Genomic DNA, 20,640 nt, shown 5'->3' with positions numbered 1-20,640 from the left:
AAAAAAAAAAAAAAAAGGAATAAGGTGATTATCAGGCAGATAGAAGCAGAGGAGTGCAACCCTTACTACGAACAGGGCATTATAAACTTAAACAACAAGAAAAGAATTGCTATAGCAAGATAGTAATGAACATTCAGCATACCTAGGGACAAAATGAGACAATGACTGAAAAGGGGAGGAGTCAAAGATCCAAAGTCACAAAGAGGAATGGAGATAAGGCACATGTGGAAGAAAATGGACAACTTTGTGTGTGTGTGTGTGTGTGTGTGTGTCTATATCTATCTATATCTATCTATCTGTCTATCTATCTATCTATCTATCTATCTATCTATCTATCTATCTGTCTCCTTTACATATTCGTAATGGTAACCACACAAGAAGATTCAGAACTGAAGTATATAACAAAACAAGAAGAACCAGAGGGAAAACCCACAAAAGCCAAGCAAAATAAAGAAAACACAAGGACAATGAAGTAATGGAAACACCAAGCTACCAGAAAGCAAAAGATGAAATGGCTATAAGAAAACCTCATATTTCAGTAATCACCCTACATGTAAATGGACTGAACTCACCAATAAAAAAAGGCACAGAGTTGCAGAATAGATCAGAAAACCAAACCCAATCATACGCTGCCTCCAGGAGACACATCTCAGCTCCAAAGACAAATATAGACTCAAAGTGAAAGAGTAGAAAATGATATTTCAAGCAAATGGCATTCAGAGAAAAGCAGAACTAGTGATGCTAATATCAGATGAAATATACTTCAAAATAAAAAAGGTAAAGAAAGATACTGAGGGATACTTCATAATGATAAAGGGAATCATGCACCAAGAAGACATAATACTTATTAATATCTATGCTCCTAATCACAGAGCTCTGAAATATGTAAAGCAATTACTAACAGAACTAAAGGGAGAAACAGAAGAAAACATTACCGTAGTAGGGGACCTAAATACCCCACTGTCGGATATAGATAGATCATCCAAACAGAAAATCAATAAGGAAATAACATCCTTAAATGACACATTAGACCAACTGGACATAATTGACATTTAGAGAGCCTTCCATCCCAAAACAGCTGCTTATACATTCTTCTCCAGTGCACATGGAACATTCTCAAGGATTGACCACATACTGGGACACAAAGATAGCCTCAACAAATATAAGAGGGTTGAAATCATACCAACCATATTCTCTGATCATAATGCCTTGAAACTAGAGATCAACTGCAAAAAGAAATCAGGAAAATCACAATACATGGAGATTAAACAACATGCTACTGAAGAATAACTGGGTCAGGGAAGAAATAAAAAGATCAAGAGATACATAGAAACAAATGATAATGATAATACAACATATTAAAACATTTTGGGACACGGCAAAAGTAGTCATAAGAGGAAAGTTCATATCATTACACAGGCCTATCTTCAAAAACAAGAACGAGCCCAAATAAACCACCTAATGCTTCATTTTAAAAACACTAGGAAAGGAAGAACAAATGAAGCCTAAAGTCAGCAGAAGGAAAGAAAGAATCAAAATTAAAGCAGAAATAAATGAAATTGAAAACAAAAAAAAGATAATAGAAAAAATAAATGTAACAAAGAGCTGGTTCTTTGAGAAGGTTAATAAGGCTGACAAACTCCTGGCTACACTCACTAAAGAAAAAAGAGAAAGGACACAAAAAATCAGGGATGAAAGGGGAAATTACGATAGACACTGCAGAAATACAAAGGATCATACAAGAATACTATGAAAAACTTTATAATACCAAATTTAATAACCTAGAAGAAATGGACCAGTACTTAGAAAAATACAACCTTCCTAGACTGAATCAAGAAGAACTGGAAAATCTAAATAGATCGATCAGCAGTATGGAAATTGAAACAATTATCAAAAACCTACCAAAAAGTAGAAGTCCAGGGCCAAATGGCTTCACCAGTGAATTCTACCTAACAGTCAAAGAAGATTTAATACCTATTCTCCTTAAACTCTTCCAAAGAATCAAAGAGGAGGCAATAATTCCCAACTCATTCTATGAGACCAATATTACCCTGACACCAAAACCTGGTAAAGATAACACACAAAAAAGAAAACTGCAGACGAATATCTCTCATGAACACAGATGCAAAAATCCTAAATAAGAAACTAGTGAACCGAATACAGCAACATATTAAAAAGATTATACACCTCAATCAAGTGGGCTTCATCCCAGGGGCACAAGGATGGTTCAACATATGCAAATCGGTTAATGTGATACACCATATAAATAAATTAAAAAATGAGAATCATGGGATCATATCAATAGATGCAGGAAAAGCCTTTGACAAGATACAGTATCCATTTATGATCAAAACACTTAACAAAATTGGTATAGAAGGAAAGTACCTTAACATAATAAAGGCTATTTATGACACACCCTCAGCCAACGTTATAGTTAATGCTGAAAAACTAAAAACCTTCCCTCTAAGATCAAGAACAAGGCAAGGCTATCCACTGTTGCCGCGTTATTCAATATAACATTGGAGGTCCTAGCAAGTGCAATCAGGCAAGAGAAAGATATAAAAGGCATCCAAATAGGAAACAAAGAGGTCAAACTGCCACTATTTGTGGATGACATGATTCTCTATATAGAAAACCCTAAAGACTCCACAAGAACACTACTAGAAACAATAAGCAAATAGAGTAAAGTTTCTGGATACAAAATCAATGTTCAAAAATCCATAGCGTTCCTATACTCTAATAATGAAGTATCAGAAAAAGAAGTGGAAAAAATAATTCCATTTGCAATTGCAACAAAAAGAATAAAATACCTAGGAATAAATTTAATGAAACATGTGAAGTACCTATATAATGAAAACTATAAGACTCTATTAAAAGAAATAGAAGAAGATACAAAGAAATGGAAAGATATTCCATGTTCTTGGATTGGAAGACTCAAGAGTTAAAATGATCATATTACCTAAAGTATTATACAGATTTAATGCAATCTCCATCAAAATCCCATTGGCATTTTTTAAAGAAATAGAACAAAAAATCATCAGATTTGTATGGAAGCACAAAAGACCCAGAATTGCCAAAGTGATCCTGAGAAAAAAGAACGAGACTGGAGGCATCATTCTGCCTGACTTGAAATTATACTACAAAGCGATAGTAATCAAAACAGCATAGTATTGGCAGAAAAACAGACACACATGTACCAGTGGAACAGAATCGAGTCTAGAAGTAAACCCATATTTATATGGGCAAATAATTTTTGACAAAAAAGCCAAAAACATACAGTGGAGAAAAGAAAGACTCTTCAATAAATGATTCTGGGAAAACTGAAAAGCCACCTGCAAAAGAATGAAACTAGACTGTTGTCTATCACCACACACCAAAATGAACTAAAAATGGATTAAGGACCTGAATATAAGGCCTGAAACAATAAAATGCATAGAAGAAAACATAAGAACTAAACTCAAGAACCTTGGACTTAAAGAAGATTTTATGAATTTGACCTCAAAGGCAAGAGAAGTAAAAGCTAAAATAAATGAATGGGACTACATCAAACTAAAAAGCTTCTGCTCAACAAAAGAAACCGTCAACATGGTAAAGAGACAACCATCCAAATGGGAAAATATATTTGCAAGCAACGCCTCCAATAAGGGCCTAATATCCAAAATATACAAAGAACTCATACAACTCAATAACAACAAAAAAACACAAATGATCCAATCAAAATATGGGCAGGGGAACTGAACAGGCACTTTTCCCTAGAGGATATACAAATGGCCCACAAATATATGAAAAGATGCTCAACATCGCTAGCTATTAGGGAAATACGAATCAAAACCACAATGAGATACCATCTGACACCTGTTAGAATAGCTATACTCAACAGGACAAGTAATAATAAGTGTTGGAGAGGATGCAGAGAAAAAGTAATCCTCGTACAATGCTGGTGGGGCTGCAAATTGGTACAGCCACTATGGAAAACAGTATAGAGGTTCCTCAAAAAACTAAGAATTGATCTATCATATGATCCAGCAATCCCTCTACCAAGTATTTACCCTTGTGAGACTTGAAAACTCATATTCAAAAAGATATTTGCACATTGATGTTCATAGCATCATTATTCACAGTGGCCAGGACACGGAAGGAACTGAAGTGTCCTATGATAGATGATTGGCTAAAGAATCTGTGCTACATATATACAATGGAATATTACTCAGCCATAAGAGGAGATGAAGAAATATTGCCATTTGCAACAATATAGATGGACCTCGAGATAATCATGCTAAGTGAAATAAGCCAAACAGAAGTTGAAAATCACATGATATCACTTATATATGGGATATAAACCTAAAAGCAACAAATGAACAGGACAAACAAACAGACTCATGGACATGGACTATAGACTAGTGGTTACCAGAGGGTAGGGGGTGGGGGAAGCGGGGAGGTAGACAGGGTAAAGAGGGTCAAATATGTGGTGACAGAAAGAAATCTAACTATGGGAGGCGAACGCACAGTGTAAATATATATATGTCTCACTGTTAAAGTATACAGCTGAAACTTATTGGATTTCGTTAACCAATGTCACCATAAAATAAATAACAAAATAAATTAAAACAGAATCGAATACAAATAATGAAAAAAATTAGATTATGGTGATAGTTGTACTACTCTATAAATATACTAAAAACTCATTAAGTTTACACTTTAAATGGATGAATTGTACATATGTAAATCATATCTCAATAAAGGTGGGAATGACAAAAAAGGAAGAAAAAGTGCAAATTTTGCCTAAGGTTGACCATGATTGTAGAAGCCAAGGAAATAGGAGAGCAAGAGGATTTGGATTGTTTTAATAGTTAAAAAGGAGAAAAAAGAATTTAGTATTTTTAGACTTGAAAATTAGACTTCATTGGAAAGTGATCAAATGCCTTGGTCAGGTTCTCTCTGGCTTTAGAATATATTTATAAGGAAAATTATTTGGTCTTACCCTGCAAGTATCAAAAATTCCATCTTCATCACCTGCACAAAACGAAGTTTGAGGAATTATATCCCCATAACCCATCTCAGAATTACAAATTTTTCGAGAAATATAATGCACTTCTGCTTCCTGTAATATATTTGTAACATTACCTATTAACAAAAAAAACTAAATTATTTTGGAGAGCAGGGTTTTTGACAGTTGATATAAAATGTTCACGTTGTATAGGTTTTCTTTCAAAAGTGACCGATTCAACAATTATGTAAAATTGTATCCATATGTATGTATATATGCTTAGGAAAATTATGAAAGATTCACCAAAACATTAATGAAATTATCCCTAGATAGTAGGGATAATTCCAGGTTTTGTTATCTTTGCTCTCATGTACTTCTTGAATGTGTCACAAATGGGATCTATAGTTTTTACAAAATAAAGCTATATAAAAATTGTCAAGGATTAAAGAGGTAAATGCCGAGGTCAGTCTTTCTTATGTTGTGAGTTGTAATTTTTATTAGATTTTATAAAGATGCTAAGTCTTGAAGAGTGATGCACATGAAAATAAAACAGATTTTCATTCATGTACTCCTCTAACTTCTCTGCTAATTCCTGAATGTAAAATGATTCTTTGCTACAGAAAAAAAAAAAAAATACACATACACCAGGAAAACAAGACAACACTTCAGGAGCCATTAAAAGGCAGATTATTGTAACATTTATCCCAGAAAAGCTGTTGTAACAGTAGTATCTGACCCCATCATCCTGTCTCAGAGTTGCAGTTGTCACATGTAGTAGCTGAATATTTTGTGTGTCCTAAATACTTCTCCAACTTTTCTAGTAAAAGACATTGTCCCTTTGACTGCAGGTAGGCAGATGACCCAATTGCTCCATTCCCAGAATTCCATTCTCCTGGTGACTCTGGTTGGTCTATACATTCCTATATTAGGTATAAGAGTAGCTGATTGGAACACTTCTCTGGCATTTTTTTTTTTTTTTTAACCGGAGCCGCCAGAGAAGAACTTTTCAATCTAGTCGCATGACTGGTTAGCTATAAGTCCACTGTAACCATATTTCTCGCCTTTTGAGGAAAGGCAGCCTGAGAAAATATAGTCAACATGCAGAGAGTATAGGAATAGGAAATAGAAATAAAATATATCCTAATGGCATTCAGATTCCTGGATCGAGGCTTGCTAGAGGCCAGCCACATTTCTGCCATTTATTTAAAAATAATTTACACTGATACTGGCCACATATGAAAGAATATATGTAACATATAAGTTATAGAATATAATAATGAAATGAACACCTGGGAATCTAGCACCCAATTTATGAACCTGAACAATACTAATATCAGTGTGGTATTGGTGCATTGATATTCAAAATAACCAAAGTAAATAGAGATAATCCAGAAATAGATGTCTGGGTTTCCACTGGTCATGTAGAATTTCCTTACACAAATATAGTACTAATTGCTATAGCTTTAGAATAAACCTTTCTGGATGGCAACTCCTCCAACATATTTTTCTTCCGTAGGAGTGTCTTGGCTCTCTTCCGGTCTTTTAAAATGAGCTTTTTAATGATCTCAAAACTCATGTTAAGTTTTATCATTCCCTGTTTTTTTTTTGTTTTGTTTTGTTTTGTTTTCAGTTTTGCAGACAGAATTGGCATCTTTATGTACTGAGTTTTCCTATTCAAGCATAAAGTATACTGTTCCATTTGTTTAGGTATTCTTTAATGTCTTTTAAAAATGTTTAAGGCTTTTTTTTTTTTTCCATAAAAGGCTACAACTTTTCGTTAGATTTGTTTTTAGCTACCTAATCATTTTGGTATTATTGTAAATGTTAACACCTCTTGACTTTCCCAACATTTTATTATGACAATTTTCAAACATAAAGCAAAGATGAAAGAATATCTCAGAGAACAGCCATATGCCCACCTCCAAGTTTCTTTAGTATCTTTGTGTCATCTGTTAACTTTTTTTTTTTTTACTCTGTAGTTATTTTGGCAACTTTTTATTTAGATATAAATTCAAAATTATAGGAAAATAGCAAGAACAGTACAAAGAACTGTTAAATATCCTTTACTGAGGTTCATCAATGGTTTGCTTTTGTCATACTTGCATTATCATTTGTACTTTGTGTATATGTATATAAATTTTTCTGAATCATTTGAGAATGAATGGCAGATACTGTGCTCCTTATACCCTTATATTAAATATTTAGTGTATATTTCTTAAGAAAAAGGACATTCTCTTATTAACCACAGTACCTTTATCAAGATCAGGAAATTTAACATTGGTACAATACTTTTATTCAATTCACACTTAATCTCCATGTATTTTTGGATTTTCCGGCTATCTTTCTGTTATTGATTTATAGTTTAATTTCATTGTTTATATTTTAACCACTAATCCACTTTATTTTCTTATTCTGGACATGTCATCCTATAAATGGAATCATAATATGTCAGCCACTTAGCATAATGTTTTAGCATGTATCAGTACTTCATTTCTTTTTATTGCTGGATAATATTCCATTGTATGAATATACCACATTTTGTTTATCTGTTCATCAGTTGATGGACATTTAGATTGTTTTCTTTCCTTTTTTTTTTTTTTTTTTTGCTATTATGAATAATGTTGCTGTGAACAGCTGAGTAGGGGTTTTTGTGTGAACATGTTTTCATTTATTTTGGATATATTCCTAAGAGTGGAATTGCAGAGTCATATGGTAACTGTATGTTTAAATTTTTAAGAAACTGCCAAACCGTATTCCAAAACAGATACACTATTTTATATTCTCACCAGCAGACAAGGGGGTTTCAATTTCTTCACATCCTTGTCAACACTTGTTACTGTCTAAATTTTTGATTATATTCATCATTGTGGGTGTGACATCTGTTAACTTTTAAAAAATATATTTTCTAACCATTGATAATGTATAGAAATGAAATAAATTTTGTTTTATTGTTTTATATATGGCCACTTTACTAGACTCTCTTAATTCCAGTGGATTATAGATTCCTTTTTTATGTAGGTAGTCACATCATCTGTGAATGAGTTTTATTGTTACCTTTCTAAGTCCTATGTCTTTTGCATAGGTATTTTATTTTTAAATAAATAAAAATTAAGTTTAAATTTAGAGCATAACATTGTTTAAAGTATTATATTATCTTTCAGTTCATAATATTATTTATATTTGTGCCTTCTCTGCTTTTCTCATTAGTCTTAGTAGGGGTTTGTTGTTTTTCAAATAACTAGATTTTGGCTTTCTTGCTTCTCTTTTTTTTTACTTTATTTTTTATTCATTGATTGCTATGTTTATCTTTAGTTCTTTTCTTATGCTTTCTATGGGTCATGTAATGTTCTTTTAAACTTTTTTAAGTTGGAAATTTAATGCATAATGTTCAGCCTTTCTTCTCTATTAGGTTGAATATTTACTCTTTCATATGGTAGTGTATTTTGAATTTTCCGAATATGTAGTTTTCTAAAAAAATCTTGTCATTTTTTAAAAAGCTTTATCGATGTTTAATTTACATACATAAAACTCTCACACTATAAGCATTCAGTTTAATGATTTCTGGTAAATTTATACTAACCACTACAATCCAGTTTTAGTATATTTCCTTTACTCCAAAGAGTCATCCTCCTGTACCATTTGCAGTCAGTTGCCACTTCCAGCCCCACACTCAGGAAATGACTGATATGATTTCTATTACTATGAGTTTGCCTTTTCTAGAAATGTTGTATAAATAAATGAATTAGCCATAAATATAAATTGGGGTTTTTTGGATTCTCTATTGTGTTCTTTTGAAATCTACACCATTTTTTAAGCAAACCAATACCATATAGTTTTGATGGCTATAGTTTTATAGTATATTTTGAAATTAGAGTAACTCCTTCAGCTTTATTGTAGTTCAAAATAATTTTGGCTATTCTAGGTCCTTTGCCTTTCAATATACATTTTTAGATCAGCTTATCAATTTGCATGAAAAATTTAGCTTGGATTTCGATAGGGATTTCGCATTGAATATGTAGGTCAGTCTGGGAATAATTTGCCATGTTGAATCTTCCAGTTCACAAATGTGGTATGTCTTTCTATTTATTAGGTCTTCTTAAATGTCTCTGTGTAATATTTGTAGTTTTCAGTGAACAGGTCTTGCACATCTTTTGTTGACTACAGGGAGTATAGGCGTAAATCTCTTTTTTAAAAATCTTAATTGGAGTTCATTGAGATTCTTCTATAAATTAATGTTTTTCATAAAATTTAGGGAATTTGGGGCCATATTCTCTTCAAAAATTTTTTCCCCATTTTCTTTTTCCTCTACTTCCAGAAACTCCATTACATGTATGTTGGTACATTTGATGTGCTATAGGTCTCTGTGTGTTCCATTTTCTTCAATATTTTTCTCTGTGATCTTCAAATTAGATAATTTCTATTGTTCTATTACAAGTTCACTGATGGTTTCTTGTTCCATCTCAATTCTTTTAAAAATTGTTTATTTCTCCTCAGACATTCCCTATTTGGTAAGTCATTGTCATCACATTTTCCTTTAAGTCTCCGAATAATAGTTTCTTTTAACTTACTGAGCATATTTAAAGAATTTAAGCTTCTGTCTTCTGAATTCAACATCTGAGCCTATTCAGAGTCAGTTTCTATTGACCACTTTTTCCCTGCGTATAGGTTATACTTTCCTCTTTTTTTTTTTTTTTTTGTCATAATATATTCCTGTGGAAAATTGGATAATTTAGATAATTTGTTGTAACAACTCTGGGTTCTGATTCCCTTCTCAATAATATTGTTGTCATTTTAAAAGTGATTTGCCTGGACTTAAATTGTGAACTCCACCTCCCCACATTATGACTGTTGATGTCTCTGCTCAGTTTAACTTTGAGTTTTACCTTTTAGCCTGGCTTCTAAGGGTTTGCCTGTGTGTCTGCACAGTTTAGTGGTCAGTCAGCGATTTGGGCTTCCATCCTCAGCTGATGGATCTGTGTGTGATCTGCGGAGTACATTCAGAGTGCAGTCCGTTTTCATTTCTACCTCAGCTTTTACTCTATGCTGGGTTCTCTCAGATTTTCCCCACACATGTATAGTTTCCCAGTCAGCCAAGGATGTTTGGAGAATTTATCTAGCCATTATACAGCTCTCTCATTTTTAGGATCTTTCTGTTCCACTGCTGGCTGCATCTAGGAGCACAATCCCAGACCAGCAGAGCTGTGGGTTTTCCCCATTCATTTCTTGCTGAGTCCACTACTTTTACTGACAATGCTCCTGGCTGGATTTTCAACTGCTGCTTCAAATCAAGTCCTCCTCCTTTGGCAGCAAGATCCTTTCCTTTCACAGCTCTGGTAAAACTATTGTACTGAATGATCCAAGAGGGGAGGTAGAAGCACTCGCAAGCAAGAAAGCGGCAAAATCTTCTTTTTACTCAAATTTCTATTTATAATGAACAAAATATTCCTTAACTTGTTTATGTTGGTTAATTTCCAGGGCCCTGAAATGGTTCCTTCTGACAATTTTGTCTAGTTTATACTTATTTTGAGGGGAAGAGACTTTGCCAGCCTCCACAGCCACAATTTCCATCTCTTTTATTGTTTATAAATTAATTGTAATCAGAGTATATAATATGTACACTACCTACTTGAACTTTGAGATTTGTTTTATGGCCTAATAAGTGGTCAGTTTTTACAGGTTCCACCTGTACTTGAAAAGATGAAATTCTCTGATTTGGGGGTACAGAATTTTCTGATTTGGCTATTAAATCAAGCTTATTAATTATGTTCAAATATGCTAAATCTTTACTAATTTTTCATCTGCTTGATATGCTAATGATAAAAAGAGAGTTGTGTTAAAATTCTCTACTATCATAGGGGAGTTATAATGTTTGCTGTATAATTCTGTTTTTCCTTAATATTATCTCGATCCTATTTATTAGGCTCAAATCTAGAATTGTTATATCTTCCCGGCGAATATATTTCTTCATCCTTAATAATTCTTTTATTTTAAAGTCTATTTTTCCTGCTATTTGCATAGTAATTCTAGCCTTCTTTTAATTAGAATTTACTTGGTGTATTTCTTTCCTATTGTTTACTTCAGTGCTTCCATATCCTTACATTTTAGGTATCTCTTGCTAAACTAACCTGGATTTCCTGCTACTTAGTCTGATTAGCTGTCTTTTAACTAGTGATTTGGTCAACATTTGTTGTGATTATGGATATATTTGGGCTTGTATCTACTGTCTTGTTTTGTACTTTCTATTTTTCTACTTTTCCTATGCTTGTTTTTCTTTTCTTGATTTTTTATTGATTGATATTTTTTCTTTGTTTTCTTATTCCATTTGTTTCTATTGGTTTACAAGTTATATCCTCTTTTCTATTATGGAAATTTGGCCATTCATACTTAAAGCTAATGTTAATCATTTATCTTGTATCTTAACATTTCTCCTGAATAATACAAAAACCTGAGACCACTTTAAATCTGATCACCTAGTCTGAAATACATGCTTTATTTCCCAGTATTTAAACGTCTTTTTAAAAAATTCTACAAATTACACATTATTTTTATTGTATTCCAGAGTTTCTCAATCTTGGTACTAGTAACATTTTGGGCCAGATAATTCTTTATTGTGGAGGGAAGGAGGACTATCTTGTGCATTGAAGGTTGATGAGCAGCAGCTCTGGCTTCTACCCATTAAGATGCCAGCAGCATACTTATCCCCTGTCCAAGAGTAACAACCAAGTTTTCTTCAGACATTAACAAATATTCCCAGGGGCAAAATGGTGCCCAGTTGAGAACCACTGTTGTATACACACAATGTTTATTTACATTTACCTATATTTTAACCTATTTCTTTGCTCACTTCTTGTATCTCATACTTCTCTTTTGACATTTTATTTCTTTCTAGTATATTTCTTATTTCCTTTGGTGAAAGATCATTGGTAGTAAACTCAGTTTTTGTTCATTCTTACTCTTGAACAATAGTTTTGTTGGATACACAATTGTAGGTTCCTAGTTATTTTCTCTCAGTACTTTGATCATGATTTTTTTTTTTTTTTTTTTTTTTAGGTGAGGCAACCCTTGATTGACCTCACAGATTGCAAGGATCTTGTGAGCTTACTTTTTTATACCTTATTTTTTATGCCTACAGCACCTGGTCTTCCTAGGTGGTCTCCCATCCAAGTACTAACCAGGCCCGACCCTGCTTAGCTTCTGAGATCAGACAGGATTGGGCTTGTTCAGGGTAGCATAGCCATAGACTTATTTCATTGTATTTTGATTGTCACTGTTACTATTGAGAAGTTAGTTAGTTTATAAAGCTTTTTTTTTCTTTTGTCTCTGGCTGTATTCAGATCTTCTCTTTGTTGTTTTTTGTTCTACAACCTCATTACGATGTATAAAAAGGGACTGCATTCTGTTTTGGCTCATTGTCCTTACTATATCTGGATTCATGTCTTTCATCAGTTATGGAAAAATTTCAACCCAAATCCGTTGAATATTGCCTCACCTCTATTCTCATTTGTTCTCTCTAGCACTCTCATTAGGTGTATATCTGACTTCCTCATTCTATCCTTCTTATACTTCACTTTCATATTTTTTCTTTTTTATCCGTGCCATAGTCTAAGCAGTTTTTTCAGATGTATCTCCTGGCTCACAGATTCTTTCTTCAGCTGAGTCTGACGTAATTCTTAATTCATCCAGGAAGTTTTAAATCTTTAGCAATTACGTTTTTGATTCTTAAAGATTCTATCTGGTTCTCTTTTAAATCTGTGTCATTTTAGATAGTCTATTGATCCTTTTTAATTCTACTTTTTTAATTTCTTTAAATAATTCACATATACTTATTTTACATTCTATTAATATCTGAGATCCTAGGGAGGCTTCATCTGTTGTTTTATTTTTGTTGATTTTCATGATTGATTGTTTCCTTGTGTGTTTGGTGATCTTTGACTGTGAGCTGATATTTGGTTTATTTTAATCTGTGGGAATCCTATGTGCCTCCTGATTTGATACTACTTTTAGCTCAGTGAATTTACTTCAGTTATTACAGTTTTTAATAGTCACAGTTGTTTGGTTCTTTTTTGTATCTCATTTTTTATTCATATTTTCAAGAACATCTTTTACTTCTTATAATATATACAACATTTTAAATATTATCCAGTGATTCCAATACCTGAAATCTTTGCAGGTCTTATTCTGATGTCATTTCTGCTGACTCTCACTCATATCACCTTGTTTCCTTTGGTGGTTAGTGATTTAAAAAATTACAACCATTCATTTTCATTGAAACTTTATCTGGTGAAATTCTTTGAGGTCTTATATAAAATTGGGTTTCTAACAAATGATTTGCATTTGATACTCTCAGGCACCAGAAACATTAATAATTTAGAACCTATTGAAACTAAATTCTAAGCATCAGGCTTTCTAGTCTTCTGAGTGATTTTGGGCAGCAAATCCATATTAGTAGCTGTATGTTTTCTGGGAAATTTCTACTTTCCCCCTTCCATTAAGCATCTTTCCTAGCAATTCTAGAGATGAGGGTAGGGGTTGAGGATGCTTGGTTATATCTGGTTCATTTAAAAAAGAAATTTTATTTTGAAATAATTGTAGTTACAGGAAGTTGCAAAGGTAGTACAGTGAGGTCCGGTGTACTCTTTACCTAGTTTCCTGCAATGGTTACTATGTAACTGAAGTACAATATCAAAACCAAGAAACCAACATTGGTGTGTGTGTAGTCTTGTGCCATTTTATTGCACGTGTATATATGTAACCACCACCACAATCAAGGACAGAACTATCCCATGATCACAAAGACCTCTTTAATGCTACCAAGCCTTTTTACCACCAGCAACCAGTTATCTGCTCTCCATTTCTAAAATTTTGTCATTTCGAAAGTGTTATATAAATGGAATCGTACACTAGAAGACTTTTGAAAATAGCTTCTTTTCACTCAGCATGATGCCCTTGTGATCCATGTTAGTACTTGTGTGTATCAATAGTTAATTCTTTTTAACTGCTTAAAAGTAGTCCATGTTAAGAATGTACTACAGTTTTTTTTGATCATTCACCTGTTGAAGGATATTTTTTCCTTTCCTATTGTAGATGTTTTCCAGTTTGGGGATATTACAAATAAAAGTGTTTATGAACATTTGTAACAGGTTTTTGTATAGACATATGTTTTCATTTCTCTGGGCTAAGTACCCAGATGTGTGATTGCTGGGTCATCCTTATAACCAGTGTTTTAAACTCTGTATCTGGCAGATTGCTTGCTTCCATTTCATTTAGTCTTCTGGAGTTTTGTCCTGTTTTTTTTTTTTTTCATTTGGGACATGTTTGTCTCCTTATTTTGGCTGCTTCCCTGTGTTTCTATGTATTAGGCAAATCTGCTTCATTTCCCAGTCTTGGCATCGTGGTCTTGTGTAGTGGGTGTCCTGTGGGGTCCAGTGGTGCAGTATCCATGGTCACCTGAGCTGGATGCTCCAGGAGTATCCCTTGTGTGGGTTGTGCACGTCCTCCTGCTGTAGTTGAGCATTGATTGCTGTTAGCACATAAGTGGGTGGTACTGACTCTCAGGCTAACTGGCTATGAGGACTGGCTGTGACCACCATCAACAAGCTGTTGTGTTGGGGCTGACCCCATGGAGCAGGGCTCTGGTGCCTTTCGAGTCCACCCTTTGGGTGTATTGTTTGTAGAGCTAATTGGGTGGTGCCCTGGTGTGGTGTGAAGTTGGCCATGGAGTGTGTTGGTTTCGGAGTCTCTGGGGAGGGGCTCTGGTGCAGGCCCAGATCAGCCGCTGCCTGTGCTTGGCCCAGGGCCACCTTGTAGGAGCTACAAAGTGATCTGTAGTTGGTAAGCTGTCTGTACTGTGTTTGGAGGCACTTGGGAGAGGCTATGCTGTGAACCAAGGCCGGCTGCCACCAGTGCTGGGTTGGGGGCTGCACAGCAAGATGTACAGGGCACATTGAGGCCAGCCACTGCTTGTTTGGGGTTTGTGGACCTTTCAGAGATTTTAGGGAAGTCTGCCACCTGGGCCAAGGCCAGCCACTTGTGAGAAACAGCCACTGAAAGAGGTTCGGGCCTGTGTCTCTAGGCTGAGTCAGGGGAGGGCTCATAAAAGGAACAATAGCACCTGTCAGCACTTCTGTCCTGGTCAGAGCCAGCCCTCGCCCTGAAACCAGACAATTCAGTTCTTCTCCATATGTGCCTGGTGCTTTTCAAGTTTCTGCCCCAGTGCTGGAGCTCAGAGTGAGTCTGTCTGTCAGCAAGTAAGTTTGTGTGCGGGCCCTTTAAGAAGACTTCTGACTTCCCAGCAGCATGCTGCACTGAGTCCCTGCTGATTTTCACAGCCAGCTGTTGTTGGAACTCCTCTTCCTGGCACCTGTGGTCTGGGCTGGGGAGCCCAGTGTGGGGCTGGGACCCCTTGATCCTCAGGAAAAACCTCTGAAGCCAAGCTCTCTCTCCTGATTCTAAATAGCCACACTGTGGAAGTGGGACCTGCCCATTCCGCGTCTCCGCTGCTCCTATCAGAAGGTAGCACTTCTTTATATTGTTATAGGAGTTCTGTTCAGCTAGTCTTCAGGTGGTTCTCAAGGGCGGTTATTCTATAATTTAGCTGTAATTTTGATGTGGTTGTGGGAGGAGGCAAGCACAGTGTTTCCTATTCTGCCATCCTGACCAGAAGTTCATTCCACCTTCTTTTGATGAATGTTGCCATGGAATATCTTTTCCTGTCCTTTTGCTTTCAGCTTACCTCTCTCTACCAGATTTGAAGTGAACTATGTAATGAACTGTCTGCTGGATCATGAGTCTCAGTCATTCTTAGAGCATTGCCCTGGGGCTTCAGCTATGGGAGTTTCCCCACATACACTGGAGCAGGCTTTGTTCTTCAACCCTCTCAAGGCTCATGAAACCACAGAAATCAATATTCAATGTTACTAATTTGGCAAAGACCTTCAAGATGAAAGCCAGCTCTGGTGTTCCAGTTATCTAAGTTTCTATCTTCACACTCAGTCCTTGACCTGTGTATTTTCCCTTTTTAATAGTTTTCAGTGTGTACATGTCATCTACCATGTTGCTAGAGAGCCAACTAATCCTTGAAACAACTCTCTGATAGGTATTATTGCCCTTGTCTTACAGATTATGAAAATGTGTGACACTGTGATTAATTATATAAAATAGTGGACACTAAGTTTTGAGGCAGGCTGACCTGGGCTTGAATTTCGACTCCTTGCTTAGTTAGCTGTATAACTTTGAGCAATTTATTATCTAAACCTCTTTAAAGGTCAGTTTATTCATCCATGTTATAGTATTTCTTGTAGTATTGTTGGGGGTATTAAATGAGAAATGCATTAAAATGCTTAGCATTTTATTAAGTACTTTATCCTGAATAAATGATAGTTGCTCTTATCATTGTTCTAATTGTTAAAGATTCAATAATTGCCAGTGGTCGTTCAGCTAGTACATGGCAGTGCTGAGATTCAGACTTAGTTCTGTGAGTCTAAAGCCCATGCTCTTTTCCCTATACCATGTTGCTTTCCTTATCTTCCTTAGAAAGTATTTACAGAGGATAAAAAGAAAAATAATAATTCACATATCTTTCATACATTTATCTCTATCCTATCCAAATAATCCACAAATATTTAAATGACTAGGTTTTGTAGGGGAAAGAAAAAAAGTCTCAGCACTAGACCTCATATATTGCTAACTAGACTTAAATTCCCTCAAGAGCAGTTTGTATTTACTGTAGTACTTAAATATTCATCCTTTAGAATCAAAAAGACCTAGATTTGAGTCTCAGCTTCTCAACCTCTAAGAGCCACAATTCCTGATCTGTTAAATGGTAATAATAACATTAACTCCCTAATAGGAATATTGGAAGGATAAGATAAAATAACATATTTAGAAGAGGGCCTGAAATATGGTAAATGCTCCCAAATGGTAACTTGTTATTACCAAAGGCAGAGACTGTTTTCTACATTTTTTTTCATTCTTCCCATTAGTTCAGCCAATCAACAATCTGTGCCCTTTTATGCACTAAAGAAAATACATAGCAGGCAACTCGTTTAATACTAAACAAGGCATTAAGTAGAAAGGACACTAAGTTGATTCTTTACATCCAGAAGCTCATTATTTAAGATAAGCAATTTTGTCACAGAGCTGGCTCTATCACCTATGAGTCTCAGAAATGACAGAAATATTTAGAACAATCATTCTCTCTGAGAATGTTTAAAGGTTCAAGTATTTTGGCATGTATAACTAGATGAAGTCTCTCTTTCTGCTTTAGAAGGTAATTTTCTCTCCCACAAGGAAGAAAAAAATACGTTTAGACAAAGAAAAAAGATGTTTTCTTTTTACTGGTTTAAAAAGACCTATTGTTGAAATTCATAAAGAGATAAATACATAAAAGAGTTCACCCTCTCAATAATCAGAAAAAATCGTATCAGTAAAATTCAGATTATAATTACCTTCTTCTTTTGTTCTTCCCCAGCCACCTATAAAACACTTTGTGTTTTGGTCCAGATTTTGGAAAACATCAAAAGGTAGACAAATAGGCTGAATATATTCATTATACTTCACTTTTTTTTTTAAATGAAAAAGCGCAACATCATTTACAAAAGATTCCAAATCGAAGTCTGGATGGATGATGATTGCCTTAACTTTTATAATCTTGGTGGGTGGATGCCTCCCATGTATATTATTAGTTCCAAGCACAGCTCTCCACATTAAAGGATCTCTGAAAGAAGGTAAATGTTATTATAAACATGTTTATTTAATTAAGCATATATTCTTAATCTCCTACCAGTTCTTATTTTTCTCATGTTATATTAATGACAAAAAAAATTCGATCCTACTTTCATGTGACATAAAGTCACATCATATAAAAGCCGAAATACCATGACGTAGGAAAGGAGAAAAAGATCTATGGGATAGAAAGCTCAAAAAGAGATTCAAGTACCTGAGAATTTATATAATTAAGGTAGCACTTCTTAGTGCTACCAGTGAAGAGAACATGAATTATTCAATGAATGATATTGGGACAACTAGCTAAATAATTAGTTTGAAAAGTGAAATAAAATTAAATCCCTGAAAAACACTAAACACTAAATTTGAAATGGATTAAATTTTAAATGCACAAATCTTTTAAGTAAAACTTCCTATCTTTTAGACATACATAAAGTGGTGTGTCTGAGATTTGTTTCAAAATAACAGGAGTGGGGAGTTGATGAGGATAAAGATGAAACAAGATCAGGCGTGAGTTGATAGCGTGAAGTTGGGGGATAGGTATATGAGAGTTCACTAAACAATGCCCTCTACTTGTGTAAATTTTTGAAATTTTAGAATGAACTATTTGGGTATTAAATTAGCATGAAAATTATAAAAATTAAACTAGAAAGAAAATATGAATACATAACATCAACATGAGATACAACTTTATAAAGCATGACACTAAATATAAAAACAAAGGCAATCAATAGATCTTGACAGTATTAAGAAAACAAAAAGCAAGTAAAAGTCAAACCAAATGAAAAAAATCTTCTATAGGTCAAAAACCAATAATTAAAATGCTGGGTATTTAGTAGGTGTTACATTTAAAATTGGATTGAGAAGGAAAAACTTACTTTTTACACAGTTGTTTACAAATGCTAAAATTCCTTTTTACCCTTCAAATTGGCAAAGTTTATGTATGAGTATGTGGGTGCATGTGAGTTATGCATGTTTGATGATAATGCTCAGTGCAGACAAGAGTTAGAGGAACAAAGTTACTCTTATTCATTGTGGAAAGTATAAATAGATACTTTGGCAGCATGAATCAATAGCCTGTAAAGGTTGCATTGTATTTGACTCTGTAGTTCTATTTCTTTGAATTTATCCCAAGGAAATAGGAGATATTTAGCTCTCTTAAAACTGGACTAGGCAAACTTTGAAAAGTTTGTAAAAATTTTTTAAAGTCCTAGAACTATTTTTTTTTTAATCACACCTTTAAGCTACTTTGAAATAATGTTTCTTTTCCAAACTCAATTTATATTACTTACTTCATTCAATTTGTATTCAGACCATAAGATTAAAAAACATGTTTTATACACTGAAAACTACAAAACATTGCTGAATGAAATTCCAGATGACATAAATAAATGGAAAGACATCCATGTTCATGGATTGGAAGACTTAATATTGTTAAGATTACCATACTACCTAAAGAGATCTATTGATTCAGTGCAATCCTTATAAAAATCCCAATGATGTTTTCTGCAGAAATAGAAAAACCCACCCTAAAATTCATATGTAATATCAAGGGACTCCCCCCCACCCCGCCCCAAATAATCTAGGGAAAAAATGAAGTTGGAAGACACACACTTCCTGATTTCAAAACTTGCTGCAAAGCTGTAATAATCTAAAGAATGTGATGCTGGCATAAGGACAGATATACACACCAATGGAAAAGGATAGAGAGTCCAGAAATATACCCTTGTATATGTGGTCAGTTGTTTTTCAACAAGAGCGTGATGACAATTCAGTAAGGAATGGATAGGCTTTTTAACAAATTGTGCTGGGAAAATTGGATATCTATGTGGAAAAGAATGAAATTAGACCCTTACCTTACACCATAAACAAAAATTAACTCAAAATAGGTAATGACTTATATAAGAGTAAAATTATAAAACTCTTAGAAGAAAGCACAGGAGAAAACCTTCATGATGTTGAATTTGGCAATGATTTCTTGGATATGACATAAAAAAACACAGGCAACAAAAGAAAAAATAGATAAATTGGACTTCATCAAAATTAAAAACTTTTAAACAAATGAACAAATAAAACGAACAGACTCATAGATACCGAAAACAAACTGGTGATTACCAGAGTGGGGAGAGGTTGGGGGTGCAGGTGAATAGGTTAAGGGGATTAAGAGGTACAAACTCCCAGTCATAAAGTAAGTCACGGGGCTATAATATGTATAACATAGGGAATATATTCAATAATATTGTAAGAACTTTGGTGACAGATGGTAACTAGACTTATCAAGATCATTTCTTAATGTATATAAATGTTGCATCACTATGTTGTATACCTGAAACTAATAGAATATTGTATATCAATTATACATCAATTTTTAAAAAAAATTAAAACTGGGCATCATAAGACACTATCAAGAAAGTGAAAAGACAACCTACAGAATAGGAAAAAATATTCGCAAATCTTGTATTTGATAAGAGACTAATGTCTAGAATATATAAAGCATGCCTACAACTCAAAAACAACAAAAAAAACAAACCACCCAATTAAAAAATGGGCAAAGGACTTGAACAGACATTTCTGAAAAGAAGATATACAAATAGCCAGTAAGCACATGGAAAGATGTTTATCATCACTAGTGATTAGAGAAATGCACTTCAAAACCACAATGAGACAGCACTTTACATTCATTAGGATGTTATCATTGTAGTAGTGTAAGTAGTGCAAATAATGAGCTAAAATAAACAGACAGATATTCTGGAACTACTCCTAATCAGTGGGGACAAAAGAAACAAATTTAAGAGATACTGCGGAGAGAGTCAGCAACTCTGAGTAATGGAGCTGTTGGTGATGCTGTTATTTGAGAGAACAGAGAAGGGACAGGATTAGAAGAAAAAATTTTAAATTAATTTTTGGACTTGTTGAGAATGTGACTCTAA

General features: G+C 34.2%; 1 protein-coding gene and 1 pseudogene across 1 annotated transcript in view; both read right to left on the bottom strand.

Moving 5' to 3' along the window:
* Positions 1 to 20,640, bottom strand: part of TMPRSS12 (transmembrane protease, serine 12) — a 29,028-nt gene that overhangs the window by 3,550 nt on the left and 4,838 nt on the right. Inside the window, exons 3-4 of the mRNA XM_011368353.1 lie at positions 17,434 to 17,702; positions 4,982 to 5,124 (exon numbers count right to left, since the gene is read on the bottom strand). Coding sequence (XP_011366655.1) covers positions 4,982 to 5,124; positions 17,434 to 17,702 — 412 coding nt within the window. The remainder of the gene's footprint in view (positions 1 to 4,981; positions 5,125 to 17,433; positions 17,703 to 20,640) is intronic.
* On the bottom strand, positions 12,111 to 12,229 carry LOC111744772 (annotated as a pseudogene).

This window comes from Pteropus vampyrus, unplaced genomic scaffold, assembly GCF_000151845.1.
Source record: "Pteropus vampyrus isolate Shadow unplaced genomic scaffold, Pvam_2.0 Scaffold140, whole genome shotgun sequence".
NCBI lineage: Eukaryota > Metazoa > Chordata > Mammalia > Chiroptera > Pteropodidae > Pteropus > Pteropus vampyrus.
Note: the sequence above shows the minus strand (reverse complement) of the source record. Positions and strands in the feature narration are given on the sequence as shown.